Here is a 17544-nt window from a genome sequence, read left to right on the forward strand (position 1 = left end):
ATAATGTCACAACAACCTGCGTATAAATCATATGAACCTTGTTCTCTGTCAAGTTATCACCCGAAGAGGTCGGCCTCCAACAAGGCCCTCAACAGTGTCAACACCCCAGGCTCCCAGCTGCAGAGATGTCCCCTTTCGGAGGCAGGGTCAAATCACGTCTGCCGGCGCCAGTCCTAGGTGAGGGCAGCTAATCCCGAACTGCTTAGACTGATGCGCGATGAGATTGAGCCACTCTTTTTTGACGTTTTGGCAGGTCTGCCCATGCTCTGGGCACAGTATTGAGAACTGTGATATTGGAGATGGGATGAATCGACAATGCTTTGAAAGACATCCGCTAGCACAGCAAAGAGCGGTTGAATGCGATGATGGCCGAATCGCACGCCCGAAGAGCAATGCCGCGTCAGCAACAACCTGGGTGCTCGCTGGGTCCTGGGAGCCTGGTAGCGTACAAGTATCCGATTTGCCACGCTCGACATTGAAGCCGTCGCAGAGGCCTGGCGACGTTTTGAGGGGCCATGGGGCATGTGGTGGATTGTTCTGAATTAAGATCGTAATCAACACATCTCCTTTTGTACATCGCGTGACTCTCATGGAGAAGAAAGGACCGACATCGACTTCGCAAAGGGCGAGGGAGAAGAACAGTGGGACACGTTAACACCGACCTCGCCCGCACAGTTTGAGGGAATGAGCGACTGGACAAGGGATCTTGTCGCGGCTGCGGGTCAGGACGCTAAACTGCGCTTAGACATTCGCACTGGCTCCTCCCAATAATATTAGTGCAATTTGGGAAGAAAAGGACTGAACAACACCAGATTCACACGTGCAATTGGACGGATTTTGCTTGTTGATAACGGGTCGCAGATATGGCGACTAATAACAAATGAATGAAGCACTGTCGGATCCGGTCTTCCTTGAGCTGAAAAGCTGACTAGTATGCTACCCAGCTCTATGAGTACCCGTAGACCTCAGAGGAAAGACTGGTCGTGGATAGACAGTCGCACCTACCTTGGGAGGCCAGTACTGCGATTTACTCGGCAAGTAATACTTACTACCTTCCTTCATAGCCTGACCGTGACTGTATTTTGTCCTTGTCGATTCTTTCGCGGCTATCTTCATCCCCTCGCACGAACCCGATGCTTTCGACCGGCACCCTTGCAGCCCGCAATCTTGGCTTTTCTGGGGAGCGCTGTTTCGCGGTAAAGTCCGTTGCGCCGGCGTCCCAAGGCCACCACCACCGACGTCAGTTTCACCCGCAACCGACTGGGGTGTAACATCAATTACACCCGACAATAAGGGTCCTCACAAGGCCTCGGATCCTTCCTCGAAGCACGACAGCGACCGGCGGTTGAGCCTCACTATCCGTGTTCTACCATCGAGTTGCTGATTATCTGGTTGCTTCACGAGAGTGTAGTACGTACGTTGAGTCGACCTGTTTGCCGCAGCGTTCGTCTACTAGCGAATCGACATGGAGGATCGAGTCCAAATATCCAACAATTGCCTCGTTGCAACGGGAAAATCGACACCGATACTTCTTCACAATGCGGAGAACTCTCTTGTACATCTGTTCCTAACGCCGATTCAAATTCGAGCAAAGCCTCAGTGGCGGCGGCGTGATCATTAGCATGTTGCTCAACAAAGTGGCGGCGGCACGGACGACAAGACAGGACTTGTTGGAGCGCCTTCACGCAGACCCTGCAGGCAGCAGCCCTGAGGACGTCCACCGCAAGCCAAGCACTCGATCCTATTTCAGCCACGCTCAACTGCCGGGTGATCACGAGCCCGATCACTACGTACTTTAATTTACGGCACAAGAATTACATCCGACCTCGCTGGTCTTGCATCAACTCAAGTCCTCCACTCCTAGCCTACATCCATTCACTCTTCGCCATACCAATCATATAAGTACTCTTGCGACCTAGCTGGCAGAGGCAGGGGCAGCTATAGCGCCGATCGCAGTCAACGAGTCGACTCGAAGTCAAACCTCTAGCAACTGAGAGGTGAATGTTGATGTGCCCTTCTGGAAGCCCTGTCCCTGCCCAGTTTTCCATCCCGGACGCTACTCCCACACCCCTGGGGTTGACACCTTGACGCCCCACACTGTTTGGATCAGTGCTACTGTACTCGACTGGACCCAAGTACGGATACCTGTCGACATCATCATAGCGCGGGTCCCTGTAATGCTGGCACTTTGCGTCTCGTATGTCTCAATTTCCATATAACATTGGGACTGAGAATGACACCCGAGCTACACGGGGCTAAGACTCGATGGTTGAACTCGAGACTTTGGATCGGGAGAGTAGACACGCGGAATTGACGTCCACGTCCACAGGTTGCGCTTCTGATGGCGTTCCTTTTGCACGCAACGCTGTTGGTTCGTCACCGGGCGTCAACCATGGGCTGGGTGTCCTTTGGAGACCGAGCAGCTCTGACGCTAATTCATCACTTTGAGGCTTTCCATTTTGCCCCTGGATTCGAGCAGGCGCTCATTAGTCAAGCAAGTTGACTGGACGGCGTGCGTGGGGTGCGCGCGAGGTGGAGCTAGGACATATGTCCATACCTACCGTCTGTACAGTATGCGCACGCACGTAGCTGGGCTCCGACCAACCACTACATACCTCATCGCTCCAGACCCTTGTCGCTGCGGCCTTCGCAAACAGGACACCAGCTTGCCGATCACCTAGCCCACGCTCATGTCGGCACGCCATCTTGTCATTGCTATTCCACCCCCTGGAGATGCTGCCACCCAGGGCTCCAGCGCGCCTGCACCCACTGGCCACCCGCAGGCCACCCACTGGGCCGCCTGTCGCAGCGCAATCTGCCTCTCAAACTCGCCCCAAGTATGTCAATCCACGGGCCCCCAAAAGGCTGGGCACTTAAGACTTCGCTGATCCCACCTGGTCTTGATCAAGACTCTCCATTCTATCTCCAGACTCATGGTTCCGCATTCTCATCTTTCCAACTCTTGGCTTTTCCCATTGATTGACATCTCGCATTGATCAACGCTCTTGCACAGGCTATTAATCAACCTACTCTCTTGTCTTGGCCTCGTTGCAACGCACGCCCTGGGCTCAACTTGACTTTATCAGCAAACCAGACAAGCAGCAACTCACTCATACAACGTCTTAATTACACAGCACATCCCTGGGCACAAGGTCTTGGCCAACGTCCTCCCCGCACATCACACAAAACATGACCATGACCCTGGACTCGGCACAGCAAAGGTTCGGGCCCACGATGAACCTCGACTACGCACATCACCACAGCCATGCGCCGGCTTTCTCGAATCCGTGGTCTTCCTCCATCTCCGCCTCTCACCCACCACCGAGCAGCAGCAGCCCATTCGTTGGTAGCCAGCAGCAACCACCACCTCTCAACCCAAACATGATGGCCGGCAAGCCTCCAGCGCCTCGGCCAACCACATATGGCTCCCTACCTGTTGGCTCCTCCGCCGACATGATGAGCATGAACCGATTGCCACCCACCTCAACTCACTATGGCACGGAAACCAGCTATGCCTCTTCAGCCTCCCCAGTGCATGGCAGCCATTTCACGCCGACGGCTGCTCAGTACGAGGCCATGGGATACACCCCCACCGGTGTGCGTTCCTCCTTTGGCATGGTAGGCGAGGCGGATCGCAAATATCCCAGCACGTGAGTGGCATGTTCGAGCCCTGTGCGGCTGCCGTACTAATGTGCAACCAGAAGCCTTCAACAGCAGCACGATCATGAGCGTCGTGGCTTCGCCGATGCTCTCGATGCCAGCCACGGCATGCTTGCCATGAGCCAAGAGACACCGAGAAACATCTACGGTCCCGCTCGGAGCGACCGCTCGTCCGTTGACTCGTATGGCTTTCCATCCACACACTCGACCAGCTCTTCCATCTCTTCCAGTGGCAACTTCAGTTCCTATTACGGCGGTGACTCAGTGTCCGACTACTCAACTGCGGGTTCCGACATGGAGTCGTCGATGGGGTCGCGGACACTACCTCGTCCTCAGGGGTTGATGGGTACGGGAATGCCACCCGCTCCGCAATCCATGATGGGCCAGTTCAGCTCCAAAGTATCGTCGGGCACGCAGAAGAAGCACAAGTGCAAGGTCTGCGAGAAGCGTTTCACGAGGCCTAGCTCGCTGCAGACACACATGTACAGCCACACCGGCGAGAAGCGTAAGCATACTCACACGAATACAGAACGCAGGGCATTGGCGCTAACATGTGCAGCATTTGCCTGCGAGGTTGAGGGTTGTGGACGTCACTTCTCCGTTGTTTCAAACCTGCGCCGTCACCGCAAGGTTCATCGGGGTGAGGCTCAGTCCGAGGTCGGATCCGAGGATCACCACTCAGAGTGAGGGTCCCAAGAGCCACGGATCTACACATTCAGCACCAGTGTAGGACATGCTCGCTGGGACGAGATGATGGCAACCGTGCATCCACTGGTTTCTTGGTCAGTGCTGGATTCACTGACCCGGTTCGTACTGGTCCTTCTTTCGGCGGCAGGATTTCTCGCCGCTACCATGGCCGCACACACAACGGCTGGATCTTGACAAAACCTTGTACAACGCGCATAGAGCAGGCAACTGCAGCGCCACGGTCGGATTGTCTTGAATTTTTTTTTTTTTTTTTTTTTTTTTTTTTTGGCACTTACTATGAGCCCATGACCGTTAGAGGCCTCGTACGTGGGCCCTGTGCTACAGCACATTACCGGGACGGTGGAGAATGGCACCTTGGGGGGAGGTCTTTTGCCAGAAACAGCCTCTGCGGACATGGCGATATATCCTTGCAAGGCAGGCGTTTGGGAATTCCATACCGAGTAAGGTAATTTGTGGCTCGGGGAAGGTATACGGAGGGAATTTGCATCACCGAGTCGCGCGTGGGTAGACGGGACTGATGAGGCGTTTTTGCTGTACGAGTATTACCTACTTTTGAGTTTGACGACAGTCACGATACCCAATGCTGAAGACCGAATTCAGCACTACCACTCATACCTGTACTTTGATGGGCATCTGACTTGCATCCATGGTTCAATTGGTGTCCTGAGTATGCGCTCGATATTCGTGCGACGATGTCCACAAAGGAACTTTGAAGGGGAAAGACGGCAATTCGGCTGTCCCATGCGCCCATTGCGGCCCGCAACATCTGCCTCTTGCATGACAGGGCTACCAACAACTACGTATTCACGCCATGGCACCCCGGTTGCCCTCCCCCCCTCCCACCCCCTTCAATCTTTGAGCCTCCTTGAGGGCTGACGCAGACGCGGATGCTTGCGTCCACCGCCATTTCCTGTCAGCCAGCAGCAAGCAGCACACTGATCTTGATGTTTTGCCTTCTGGCCGAAAGGAAACACGAGGCAAGGCCACGCAAGCCCGGCTCCAGCAGATTGCAGCACGCCACAGCAGCGCCGATTGGCACTGGCGAAAGTTCCCATACAAGGGGGACACCCAGATGGATCATGGATGGATGGTGATGGAGGCGATCAGACGCCGGACGGAGGACGTTTAGGAGGAAAGACAGGATTGGGACGCCGATCCTTCGCCCAAGAACGGGGTTGTTTCAGAAATTGCCCATCATTTCCGCACGGGGATTCAATTACCATTAGGCCCGTTGTCAAGACTGGACAAGCTTTGTGGAGGCGCCAGGGGGTGGGTGGGGGGCGCGCCCTAAGGGGGGAGGAGAGGGACTGGAGGGGAGGGGCGCACCGCATCATCACTTTGCTGAATTCGCGGACTGTCGGATGAGATTGAGGCCCCTCTTGCAACTGGAGATGGTAAGGAGTGCGCAGATAGCGATTGATCAACTAGGTAAGCAATAAACCTATCTACAGTGAGGAGGCAGTGAGTCTAGCTCAAGTACCTTGCTGTCGCAAACGATTGCTGGTATGATCGTTGGTGTCTGGGTAGCAAAGCACGAGCTGTGACAGTCCTCCCTCGATGATATGCTGATCACCACCAGGCTCAGCAGCAACAACAACAAGTCTCACACTTACGTACCAGCACCCGCGACCTAGCAGGTACTTTAATTTGTTGCTTGTGTCCAGAAAGAGGAAGCTGGCCGAAGAAGAAACATGGAAGGGAGCGCAAGGCTCGACAGGCTGGAGAGCGTTCCCTTCCTGAGAGGCGCAGACGATTCAGATTGATTGATTTGCACCCGTTCTCTGCGTACACTCCAGTGGCGCGGGCTTGCGCAGGCGGGTGGCCAATTTAAAAAAAAAAAAATTATCCGTAAAATAAAAAAATTGATCAAGGTGCGGAGTACTCTGCGTGCGCCCAAGGTTCCAGGCAGAAGTGTCGCGTCTCACGAGTGGTCATCAGCAAACATGTGCCTGGCATGGGCGGACTTGCAATGAAGAAGAAGACGAGCATGTTATATATATATAATTTGGGAGGTACTGGACGGGAGATCGTCATTCTTGGCTTGCGGTCGAAATAAACGTTGTCGACAATCTCCAGATCGTCGAGTCGAGATCGATCTACCTCTTGGCGAGAGCACGCTGTAAGTTTGACAACCTGCAACGGACGGGTGAGCGCTCTTGGCGCCGAACCCAGAGCCAAGGCGATACTACAGTACTACTACACACGATGACGCAGTCCTGATTTCGCGAGACTTTGTCGTCATCCTATATTTCCCAATGTAGACTGCATGCGCGTCCTCGATTCCTGTTCCAATTTTCTTTTTAAGGAGGAATGGCATCTAATGAGCTCCTGGATTTTGGCTGGCCTGGTTGCACCACCACCAGTACTGGTAAGGGAGGGACATGGAGCTGCGACGGCCTAAGGGAATTAATTGCAGTGCTACGTAGCTTCTTTATTAGCGCCATGCACTGGCATTGACGCGGCAGGGAAACTCCGCCTCGGAACCACAGCATCTAGTCTTGCGAGGGGAGGACTGGACGCCACTAGAACTTCTGGAAGCTGCACAAAGCCCATCCAGCACCACTAGACGAAGAGGCGCGTCGCGACATTTTGCCTGTTGGACCGCCCCTACGTGGCAAAGGACTGGAGTGCAACGACGTCTCGACGTGGTAGCTGCGGCAATGGGGGGCAGGCTATAGTCGGCAATCACAAGCGACAGAACAAGTAGAATCGGACTGCAGTCGCATGTGCAACAAGGGGGGGCATCCCTCAGTTCGTCCATCGCGTAAATAGGGATGCGAACGCAACGATATATCCAGCCAGTATGCGTTCGCGCGTGACCGGCCGATCGTTTCGACCGCACAGTGCAAAGGGCACCTATCATCACCAACTCCCCCTGGATTTTCAGGGTCTTGCTGGAAATGGGAATGGTGTGAAGCGCTGCACTGTATGAGGGTGGCCGACTGGAGCGCGCAAGTCGCGGGCGTCTTCCATTGGCTCCATGTCTAGACTGCCTGCGGGGAGGGGTGTGTGCTGGGAGCAGACTGGAGCCGACCCAGAAAGACACCAACCAGACTGTGCAGTACTTTGCGAGAACGTATGGAGCCTTTACGGGACTCATAATACAACGCGGTTCGTGGGTGGCGCTCTGTTAGTTTGTTTCCTCACATCTTCTGGTGCTTCCGTGGTCGAACTGTATTGATGCTGTAACTTCTACGACATTGACAGATTCTACCACTTGCCGATGATTAGTTCCCCAAGGCAGGCAGGCAAGTGCTGATCCTGTGCAGCGCAGCGGTTAGATTTGGCCACCGCAACAGGGGCACACAGCATCCTCGCTTGTTTAGAAAGGTCCCTCAATGCCCACTATCCCAATCAAGGTCAGACGCACGGGGGACAGACCAGGGTCAAGGGGATTGACAGGGCGGGAATTGAAAAAAGGCGAGTGCAGCGTGCAGCGCGCTAGAGCCCAGAGGACGTTCGCAGTGTACTTGGATGACGTCAAGAGCTACGGGTCTTCAAGGCCCCGGCCGGAGGTTCCCTCAACGTCATGGGCTTGTGCTCCCCTGGTGGCTCCAGTCTGTGGGTGAGATTCGGAGGGGCGTGCCCGTAGTCATCCCTGTTGCCCAAACTCCAGTTCCATCACATTAATTAGTGCCGAACCAAATAAAGCACGGAGAACTGACACCCTCTCTGATTCCGCCATGAACTGCTTGCTCTGCTACGTGCACACAGCATCACATTACGATATTGGAAGTGCAGAATATTGGAAGTGCAGAATCACATCGCTTGGCGCAGGCAGCGGGCTGCATTGTCGCCCGGCCGTCAACCGGCTCTCGTCGTGTCTGGACTCTTGGTCTTGGAGGACTATTAGGAGATCCATGTCGAGTCAAGAACTTTACCACGTGCCGGCACTCCAATAGCACCAGCCACTGAGCACGCGATAATTGCGGTGTGCAAGCTGTTTGTGAGCCCTCAAGCTCTTGCAGGTATCCCTGAGCCTACCGGCACAGTGTTGGCAGCTGAGTGGTCGACCACCAACGCCTCACGAACACTGACTGGGGACATTGATCGATGACCCGCTACGACAAGGGACGAACAAAAAGTCCCTTTATTGTGTGGAGGAGCTCCGGTCACGGCTGTGGCTTAAACGTACACGTAGTGCCACCCAGCTTCGGCTGACACTGTCGTGGACATTGACGCCGCTCGGCGGAATGGCCACCACTGCCCCAGTGAGCAATCCCGTTTCCTTCTTCACCAGCTTCTAGAGCTCTTCTGGCCGCGAAGCAAGTGCTTACGTCGACCTGGCGTACCACGGCCGCTGTGTTGCTGGAGAAGGGGGAGGCTCGCATTGCTTACAACTCCTCCGTGTGCCACCTCCGCTGGAAAGCTCCCAGCACTGACAACACTCTGTTGGCGGCGGGCAGAATTGTGTGCCAGTCATCTTGTCTTGCCAGGCGATCCCGTCTCCTTGTTTGGTTCGACCGTTCGCATGGGACGCGAGTAAAGTTGCCACCGCCCCCGCCGCCAACGCAGAGCAGGGCGCTTCGCCAACCTCCACGACGATGTTCTCTACGACGATGTTCAGCAGGGAGGTAGATTACTCGATTTCCCCACCTCTTCGTAGGCCCCCCGCTCACAGTGCCGGTCGGAAGTCGCCTGGGTAACCCTGCCCCATACATGGCGAGAGTCGGCATTCTCATCACAATCCTCTTGCACGGACCTCGATGAGCTACAGCGGCTAAAGTGTGTACCTCCACGTATCACGCACTACGCTTCGGCCAAAAGTGCCATTGGGATGAATGAGTCCGAAATGACATGCGCCTGGCTTGGCTTGGGCAGGTCACCGCGATGCGTCGAGGGCAGATGATGTCAGGACGTGGCCACTGGGCCGTCACGGAAAGGGTGTCTGCTAGACCAAGCCCAGCTGAGAGCTTGACGCCGGTGAATTTGGGCAAGGTCCGAATCGCGTAGCTTCACATGGAATCGCGGCCTATGCGACGGAGCGCTGGCCTCGAGTCAGTGATGTGCATCAAGGACGGCTGGGCCTAGCTAAGCTCTGTGTACATCCACGTAGCGACACCCGCTCAGGGCTGCGGCTGGACATTGGGGACTTGCCGCAAGCTGCTAAACGTTGGACCGTCTCCCACGAGATGAACGGCCCAGACGAGAGCAGTGATGAACGTAGACATTCGGTGGTATTAAGCTATAAACGCCATGTAACATGCTTTACCGCCCGTCTAACCCAGGCGCGCGCCCCCTTCCCGTGATGAAAACCAAGACATAACAGAAAACAAAGTACAGCTTGTACATGACAGACGTCCCACTCTTACAGGATAATGGCCAGCTCTGGCCTGTCTGGCTTGTCCTCGTCGAGGTTCGGATAGTAAGGCACCATGGCATCAGCTCCCTGGACATAAGCATCGTTGTAGAGCCTCCAGTAGGGGATGCGCACCTTGCGCGCCGGATGGAACAGGCCTGCCCACACGTAGTTCATCACCACGCCGGGGCCGACGGCCACGCGGATGGCTTCAATCGCCTCGACGATGCGGTCGATGACGTGGGGACTCGTCTCAAAGAGGTTGGGGTAGAGGAGGTTCAGCAGATGGATCATGGCGTCCTCGCAGCCGAGGCCCACGACGCCGAGTGCGATATGCTTGACGACGGACGCGGCGGTCTGACGATGCACCTGGTCGCGGTCAATCAGCGCATCCTCCAGCAGCGGCGTGACGGCGTAGACGTAGTCCTTGGCCATCTCGCCAATGTACTCAAACAGGAAGGAGAGAGACTTGAGCACGCCGTTCTGCACATTCAGCTCCGGCACGCGGTACTCGTTCATGAGCGCCGGCAGCACGGTGAAGGGCGCGCACGTCTCGGCCACGATCCCAATGGCGACGGCTGTGTTGACACGCGACTGTCGCTCCTGGACACGCAAGTTGTTGAGGAGGGTCGCCAGCACGTCCTGGGGACCAATGGCCTTGGCGATGAAACCAAACGTGTTGTTGGCGGCTCGTCGGATACCCTTCTTGTGCGCCTTGAGCATGTCAAGAAGCTCGAAGCAGATACGCATCCACTCTCGGGCGTTGACACTCTCCGGTCCCCGATCGGCGATACGCCCGACCAGGTCAATGGTGTTTTCCTGTACCTTCTCGTGGCGGTTGCGAAGGATAGGGGTCAACCTGGGCAGCAGGTCGCGAATAGGAGGTTGCATCTGGGTGATGCCGACAACCGTGACGATCGAACGGAGACCGCCAAGGATGGAGCCGAGCACTTCGGGGTACTCTTCGCCCAGATACTCGTACAGCACGATGCTGACCTTGCCCATCAACGCGTCCTCGTCGCATTGCTTCATGACCATGGCAATCCGCGACACCAGGTCGGCTGCCTGCTGGCGCACCGTCGGGGACTTGTGGTTCAGCCGCCAGAGGATGGTACTGGCGATTTGGGGGAGGTAGGGCTTACAGCGCACACCCAGGGCGTTGACCACGGAGCCGAACCCATTCAGCATGACCACGTCTTCGACACTCTGCTCCTGGAACGCATGCAACATCCCGTCCACTAGACGTTCCTCGAGGTTCTGGTCAATGTCGGCCGCGCCCAGACTGGCCACCATCTTCTCAATCGTCTCGACTGTCATCTTGCGATAAGCCTCGCTCTCGTCCTTCAAATTGTTGACGATGCGCTTCACAATCTCGCTGACACCAACCTTCTGGCCAAGGTCGACAGTCGTCTCGACCACTTGACGGTAGTTGCGCTTGTCCAGGGCCATTCTCCGCACCCAGAAACTCTTAAAGAAGTCGCCGAGCACATGCTCCTTAAGATAACCCGCCGTGACTCCCTCCGTTCCAGCACACTGTGACACCACCTTCAAAACAACCTTTTTCATTTCCTCATCGGGTGAAGAAAACTCTCGAAGTAAAATTTCCATGATTTGACTGGTGTAGTAGTTGGCATACTCCTCGTCCATGAGAGGAATGATGAAACCGACAGCCTTGAGGAAGCCGGCCAAACCCTTGCCTCGCTGCTTCCGTGCACCAGTCCACAGTGGGTTGAGGATCTCGTCGAAACTCTCGATACCGTAGGGGTTGGAGGCTTCGGCCAGGGCGGCGATCGACAAACTTGTGACTGTTCGAACTTTGGTCTGCTCGTCGTTGAGGTTGGGCCCAATGCATTCCACGAGGCCCTTGAGGTGCGGCAAGACTGCGCAGCCCATCAGAATGGGGATCTGCTGCACAATCTTGACACCGGTGTGGCGGGCCTGCCATGACTTCTTGCTTCGGCACACAGCTCGCAAGAAAGGCAGCAGCGCCGGGATACCCAGGGCTGATGCAACGACGGCGAACGCTCTGGCCGTTGTGTTTCGCACGTATTCGTCGACGTGGTCGATGTCTGGTCTCATGGTGCTGATCATCGTAGCGAGGCCAGCGGCTTTGCTGAGATTCGAAATGATCTCACGACCTTCAACGCGGGCGTAGTAGTCCTGATCAATGAGCAAGGGCTCGATAACGACCAGAATTTTGTGCACGTATGGCCGCACGAGATCATCGAGCTTGTAAAGGATGCGGTCAATGACCTTGACCAGCAAATGTCGTTCCTGATCTTCGAGCGTCTTTTCCATGAGGAGTGGGAGGATCTGGTCGAACAAGGGGCCAGCACCAAACTGCCGTGCGTTGTCCGTAATTTGGCGCAGGGCAGTCTTTCGCATTGGTGGCGTGCCGTTCTTGATCTTGAGCAAGAGTCTCATGATCTTTCTCTCCTTCAACTCGTCCACAGTGAGCACGTTTTCGTCGGAATTGTCCGTAAGCTTGCCGAAATATGCCATATCCTCGGGCTTGAAGAACTGCAAATCGCCAACTCCAGGGATCTCAGCCGGCAACGGCTTTCCTCCCAAACGAGTTTGCTCGGGATCTTGCATCATGAAGCCTGACTGGGGCGCCGGTGTGGCCATGAGCTTCTTGGCTGGGGCCGAGATAGGGGCATACCCTGGCGGTGGCTCAAGGATCTTGTATCCTTCGTTTTCGCCTGGGAGAAGCTCATCCAGCTCCTCGTCGCTCAATGGCATGTTGCGCCCCACGTCCGTACCAAACGACATGGACACGGGTGCTGCTTGTGGTGCTGGCGTGGCTAAGCCTTGGTTGCCCATGGGTGTAGCGGAAGGCGCCTGGTCCCAACGCGATCGCTTCTTCGCAACCTCTCCACCGACGGCAGGTGTCTGGTCCCATCGCGAGCGTTTCGGCTTGGCGTCTCCCTCAGCGTCGGGTGTGGGTGCATCGTCAGTGGTAGCGACATCCCAGCGCTTCTTGCGCTTTCGGCCTGCGGCGGCGGCCTCGGTCGAGCCTGCATCGCCATTTTCCTTATCTCCATTCTCCAGCATGGGCTTTGCATCATCGCCATTGTCTTGTTGCCCGTTCTGTCTGGCTTCAATCGCCCGGCGCACACGCTCCTCCTCGCGCTCGAGGTCACGGGACTCCATAATGTCGCGGTAGCCTGCTCCATTTTCAGCGGCGCCGGCTTGGCGATTCTCTGCAAAGGGATCGGCTCGGGTGGGCGTCAGGACACGATTGAAGCGTCGTTTCTGGTAATCCGTCTCGCGGTCGGTGATGCGGCCGCTCTTTTCTCCCCTCCCTGACAGCATGTCTTCCTCCTCGACGCCATTTCCTCGGGAAAATTCATCAATTATGTCGCGTGAAGCGGTGTATTGGCCGACAAGCCGATGTGTTTTGTCGCCTTCTAGCATGTCGTCGTCCTCGTCGCCCATGGGCAGCGACGTGTGATATCCGGCAAATTTGTCGCCTCCATCGCGCTCGTACAACTCATTGTCGGCGCTGTCCGTGAGCTTCTGTTTCGTCGCGTCGGTTCGCTGATTCGTATCGTCAAACGTCCGCGAACCCTTCTTGGCTGCGGCGGCCGCGTTACGCTCCTGCTGGAGCCTCCTGATCGTCTCAAATTCGGCGTCCGACATCTTGGCTCAATTAGTGGCAGTTTCCGGGCTTCATCCCGCGTCCAAATCACAAGTAGCCGTCTCCGAGGTGGTGGTGCGCATGGAAGGAGTTGACGGGTGGTGATACGGGAGAAGGTAAAACTGAAACCCCAGGCATATGAGAAGCTTTGCAGCTGGCGGCAAAAGGCGACGGACCCGCGACTGGCTTTCTCCGGAATAACCTTTTTCCGTCGACACTTGACATGCTCTGCGGTCCGTCTACCAGGTAATTAACATTTTGGAGAAAAGGCACCGATAAAAATGAGTTGCACATTAATACATGCCATCTGGGTTGGCAGATTACAAACCAAGCTTCTAGCTGCCGCTCCTCGTTTGACGTGTTCGCCGTCTCTTTCTCGGAAGCGCCAATGCAAAGCCTTCTGGATCCTCAACGTCTTCTATCTTCACCTCAGTCTTCACCTCGGTCTTGACAGTTGTGACTCTTTTCCTCTTGGTGGTCACCCCATGCGACTCTGTGGTTTCCTCCTTCACTTGCACAGCGGTCGCATCTTCGCCCTTGACAGCCGCCTGTTCAGCGAACTGCTTGAGGTCTGCTGTGAACAGGACTGAATGCGCCCAGCCAGCATACTTCCCCCACAGTACCCTGAAATGGTCGCCCACGGCGTCGTACGCTACTTTGTTGAAGGTCTTTGACTTCTTGCCAAACTTGTAATCCCTTTGCGCGATTTGCCAGACGTGAGTGTCGACGGGAACGGACTCTCCCCAGCCCAACCCCATCAAGCAAACGCAGTCTGCCACCTTGGGCCCTACGCCCTTGAGCGTAAGTAATTCGTCATGTGCCTGTTTGTATGCTGCCTGAAGTTCTTGGTCACCACTGGCGCCGCCAAATGCTGGCGACTCAGGATTGCGCAGTGATTCTAGCCAACCACTGGGCTTGTCGTGGGCAACCATTCGCGCTGTATCCGCGATGTACTTTGCCCGATATCCAAATCCTAGCTCTCTTAGGTGTGCCTCGACGCCTTTTCCCGTTAACGCTGCTGGTTGAGGAAAGTCATGGAAGGCTTCTGTATCAATGTGGTCGATCAGAGGACCGTAATGGATGCAGAGCTTGTGGACCTAAGTTCCTTTCAGCTTCAGTACCCATCATTTACAATTGTCGAACCGACCATTTGCGAAATTCTCGAAATATTGTTGTTACTACTGCAGATGAAAGCCACCAGGGCCTCCCAAGCATCTTGATTCAATATGCGAACTCCAGTAAATGTGGGTGCCTTCTCTCGGAAGTTGGGGTCAACGTCTGACCACTGCTTATAGAGGCTCCCCAGATCGACATCCAAGTTGAGGTAATGGTGTAGCAAGGCTTCAGTGTCATCATCTTGAGACTGCCTGTTTGCCTCTGGTCGATACGCGGGCCATGTGGCTTTGTACCGTACACATTCAGGATCTTGTCTCAATGACAAAATACGGCCATGAAGGGTGCAACGCCTTTTTCGTCAGTACTGTGTTCGGACATGAGGTCAACAGAGAACTAACCATTCATCTCCGTATTTACGCCACCTGAAGGACTGTCCACAACGTAGGGTAGTGTCTATGCAGAGCTCAGTAAGACTGACAGGGAGCTTGTGCCAAATTTGCGGCACTTTGACAGTCATGGTGTATGATTTATCTGATCAATCCGGAGGAAGAGATACGAGCATGCGAAAGACGGCTGCATTGGCATCGCCCCTTGGGTTCTACCTGACAGAGTCCCTGACAGAGGCCTCACTAAGGGGTCCCAGACTCAGAGGCGACATGGACCCGCAAAAGTCTCGAGAGCCGCCGCAGGTCGCTATTGGATGCGCTTGACCTGATCCAGCTAGCGCAATTTCGATGAAAAGCTCCAGCCTCACGCGTTGTACTGAATGGTTTTGGAGTTTGCGAACAGTCAACCTTGGTCATCCGTAAGCTATCGTCTTTCGGTGCCACTCGCCATTCATACACCGATTGCCGCTTCAAGACTTACCTTGAGAAGTTGCGATTGCCTACCATGAACGGTGATAGCTACTCATCGCGAGGTAAGAACCAATTCCGAAGATGTGATTCGTGTACAGGCACTAACCTCGACGCTCCTATAGATCGAAGGGGACGAGACTATCCAGTGAGCAGAGCACCTTGCCAAATTCACTCAAGTATGCATGCTGACATGTCGAAGCCTCGGGGCGGTGACCGCGACGAGCGCCGCGAGCGCCACCGAGACCGTGGTGACCGCGACCGTAGACGCTCCAGGTCGCCAGACCATCGCCATCGCAGGGCCGAGGGCGACGACAACGCTTACTCCTCGAGCCGAAACCATAGAGACCGCGAGCGCGAGGATCGCTACTCGGGTCGCGACCGCAGACCAGAGCGAGAATGGGATCGCGACCGTGGTTCGTCCCGCCGCGATGCCCGACGTGACGACGACGATCGCTTCGGACGCCGAGACAGAGACCCCTACGACGACCGCCGTCGCGGAGGAAGAGACAACCGAAGGGATGATGGTTTTGGTCATGGTCATGGGCCCGGAAGGCAAGAGCAACGTAGGGAAGCTTCGCCACCACCCAAGAAACGCGAGCCTACACCGGATCTTACCGACGTGGTCCCAATTCTGGAGCGCAAGCGTCGTTTGACACAATGGGACATCAAACCCCCGGGATACGAACATGTCACTGCCGAGCAGGCTAAGCTTTCTGGCATGTTCCCTCTTCCTGGCGCGCCGCGACAGCAGCCCATGGATCCCTCAAAGTTGCAGGCGTTCACCCAACAGAGTGGAGAGGTCTCGAGTGACAACCTCATGGCCAGCAACTCGCGCCAGGCCAAACGCCTCATCGTATCCAATGTTCCAGCGGGCACAGTCGAAGACAGTCTGATTGGATTCTTCAATCTTCAGATGAACGGCTTGAACGTTGTGGAGAGCAACGATCCCTGTACACTCTGCCAGTTCTCCAACGATCGCTCTTTTGCCGTCGTGGAGTTCAAGACCGCTGCAGATGCCACTTTGGCATTTGCGTTGGATGGCATTTCCATGACTGGAGGCGCTGCGGCCAACGGCGAGGCTAATGGATCAGCCAGCGGCCTGCAGATTCGCCGCCCCAAGGACTATGTCGTTCCCGCAGTGTCGGATGCGACTCCTCAGGACTCTGACGTTGTGTCGAGCGTCGTGCCTGACAGCGCCAACAAGCTGAGCATCACCAACATCCCTGCCTATCTCACAGAAGAGCAGGTCAGCGAGTTGGTTGCTTCGTTTGGCCGACCAAAGGCCTTTGTCCTCGTCAAGGACAAAGCCACTGAAGAATCAAGGGTACGTATGCTTCATTCACTATTCGAGTTTTGTCTAACGAGTCCAGGGTATCGCATTCCTTGAGTACGTCAATCCCGCTGAGGCCAACCAGCCCGCACTGGAAACTCTGAACGGAATGACGTTCGGCGAGCAGAACCTGAAGGTGTCCAAGGCCAGCATTGGTCCAACCCAGATTGCCAACTTTGATACTGGTGTTGCGGCGATCAGCGGACTCGCGGCGCAAGCTGGCAACGACGCTGATCACACTCGTATCCTACAACTACTCAACATGGTGACGCCTGAGGAACTGATGGATAACGACGAGTACGAAGGTAAGGCGCATCGATGCCATTTGCTTTTAGGGATGGACGACTGACTTGATGCACTAGAAATCCGCGAAGATGTCAAGGAAGAATGTTCCAAGTTTGGCACTGTTCTCGACATTAAGGTGCCCCGTCCAGCCGGCGGCAGCAGGCAGATCGCTGGAGTTGGCAAGATTTTTGTCAAGTTCGACACCCCGGAGTCGACAACGAAGGCGCTTCAAGCCTTGGCTGGTCGCAAATTTGCCGACAGAACTGTCGTCGCGACGTACTTCCCCGAGGTTAGTACCATCCCTATTGGGCATCTCACAATGCAGTGCTAATCTAGACGCAGGAAAACTTCGACGTTGGAGCGTGGTAAGCAGGCATCGTATGGCATAGTGCCATCACAGTCTCTGGGCTGTACGATATGGCTGGAATTTGAGGAATCCGAATTTTGGGGAACAGGTTTCGGACAAGACATCATATTGATCATTTCGCACCTCGTCGGATCTCCAGTGTACAGCAGTCGCAGATGAGCAGTGCCGTGGCGTTTATGGAAGGATTGTTTCGGTTCAAGTACAACTGGTCGCACTGCGATTGTAACATCTATCTGATTTGGTATCTGGAATTAAAAGTCGCTTGAATGACTCGGCACGCGG

At 55.4% G+C, this 17544-nt stretch overlaps 4 protein-coding genes across 4 annotated transcripts; 2 read left to right on the plus strand and 2 right to left on the minus strand.

Annotated features, from left to right (window-relative positions):
• Window positions 1-3189: 3189 nt before the first annotated feature.
• On the plus strand, window positions 3190-4347 carry J7T54_001636 (Zinc finger protein-like protein; the record flags this gene model as incomplete). Its single annotated transcript, XM_051503654.1, has 3 exons — window positions 3190-3650; window positions 3702-4165; window positions 4220-4347. The coding sequence occupies 3 exons, from the start codon at window positions 3190-3192 to the stop codon at window positions 4345-4347; spliced, it is 1053 nt and encodes a 350-aa protein (XP_051364616.1).
• Window positions 4348-9676: 5329 nt separating this feature from the next.
• Window positions 9677-13309, minus strand: J7T54_001637 (U2 snRNP component-like protein; the record flags this gene model as incomplete). Its single annotated transcript, XM_051503655.1, has 1 exon — window positions 9677-13309. The coding sequence occupies one exon, from the start codon at window positions 13307-13309 to the stop codon at window positions 9677-9679; it is 3633 nt and encodes a 1210-aa protein (XP_051364617.1).
• Window positions 13310-13642: 333 nt separating this feature from the next.
• J7T54_001638 (N-glycosylase/DNA lyase-like protein) lies at window positions 13643-14239 on the minus strand (the record flags this gene model as incomplete). Its single annotated transcript, XM_051503656.1, has 1 exon — window positions 13643-14239. One exon carries the CDS (start codon window positions 14237-14239, stop codon window positions 13643-13645), a length of 597 nt encoding a protein of 198 aa, XP_051364618.1.
• Window positions 14240-15314: 1075 nt separating this feature from the next.
• Window positions 15315-17264, plus strand: J7T54_001639 (Splicing factor U2AF 50 kDa subunit-like protein; the record flags this gene model as incomplete). The annotated part of the gene is made up of 6 exons (XM_051503657.1): window positions 15315-15342; window positions 15403-15425; window positions 15480-16604; window positions 16651-16915; window positions 16973-17184; window positions 17238-17264. The coding sequence occupies 6 exons, from the start codon at window positions 15315-15317 to the stop codon at window positions 17262-17264; spliced, it is 1680 nt and encodes a 559-aa protein (XP_051364619.1).
• Between the last annotated feature and the right edge of the window lie 280 nt (window positions 17265-17544).

Source organism: Emericellopsis cladophorae (genome assembly GCF_022114955.1).
Source record: "Emericellopsis cladophorae strain MUM 19.33 chromosome Unknown NODE_6_length_900724_cov_123_231613, whole genome shotgun sequence".
Taxonomy (NCBI): Eukaryota; Fungi; Ascomycota; class Sordariomycetes; order Hypocreales; family Bionectriaceae; genus Emericellopsis; species Emericellopsis cladophorae.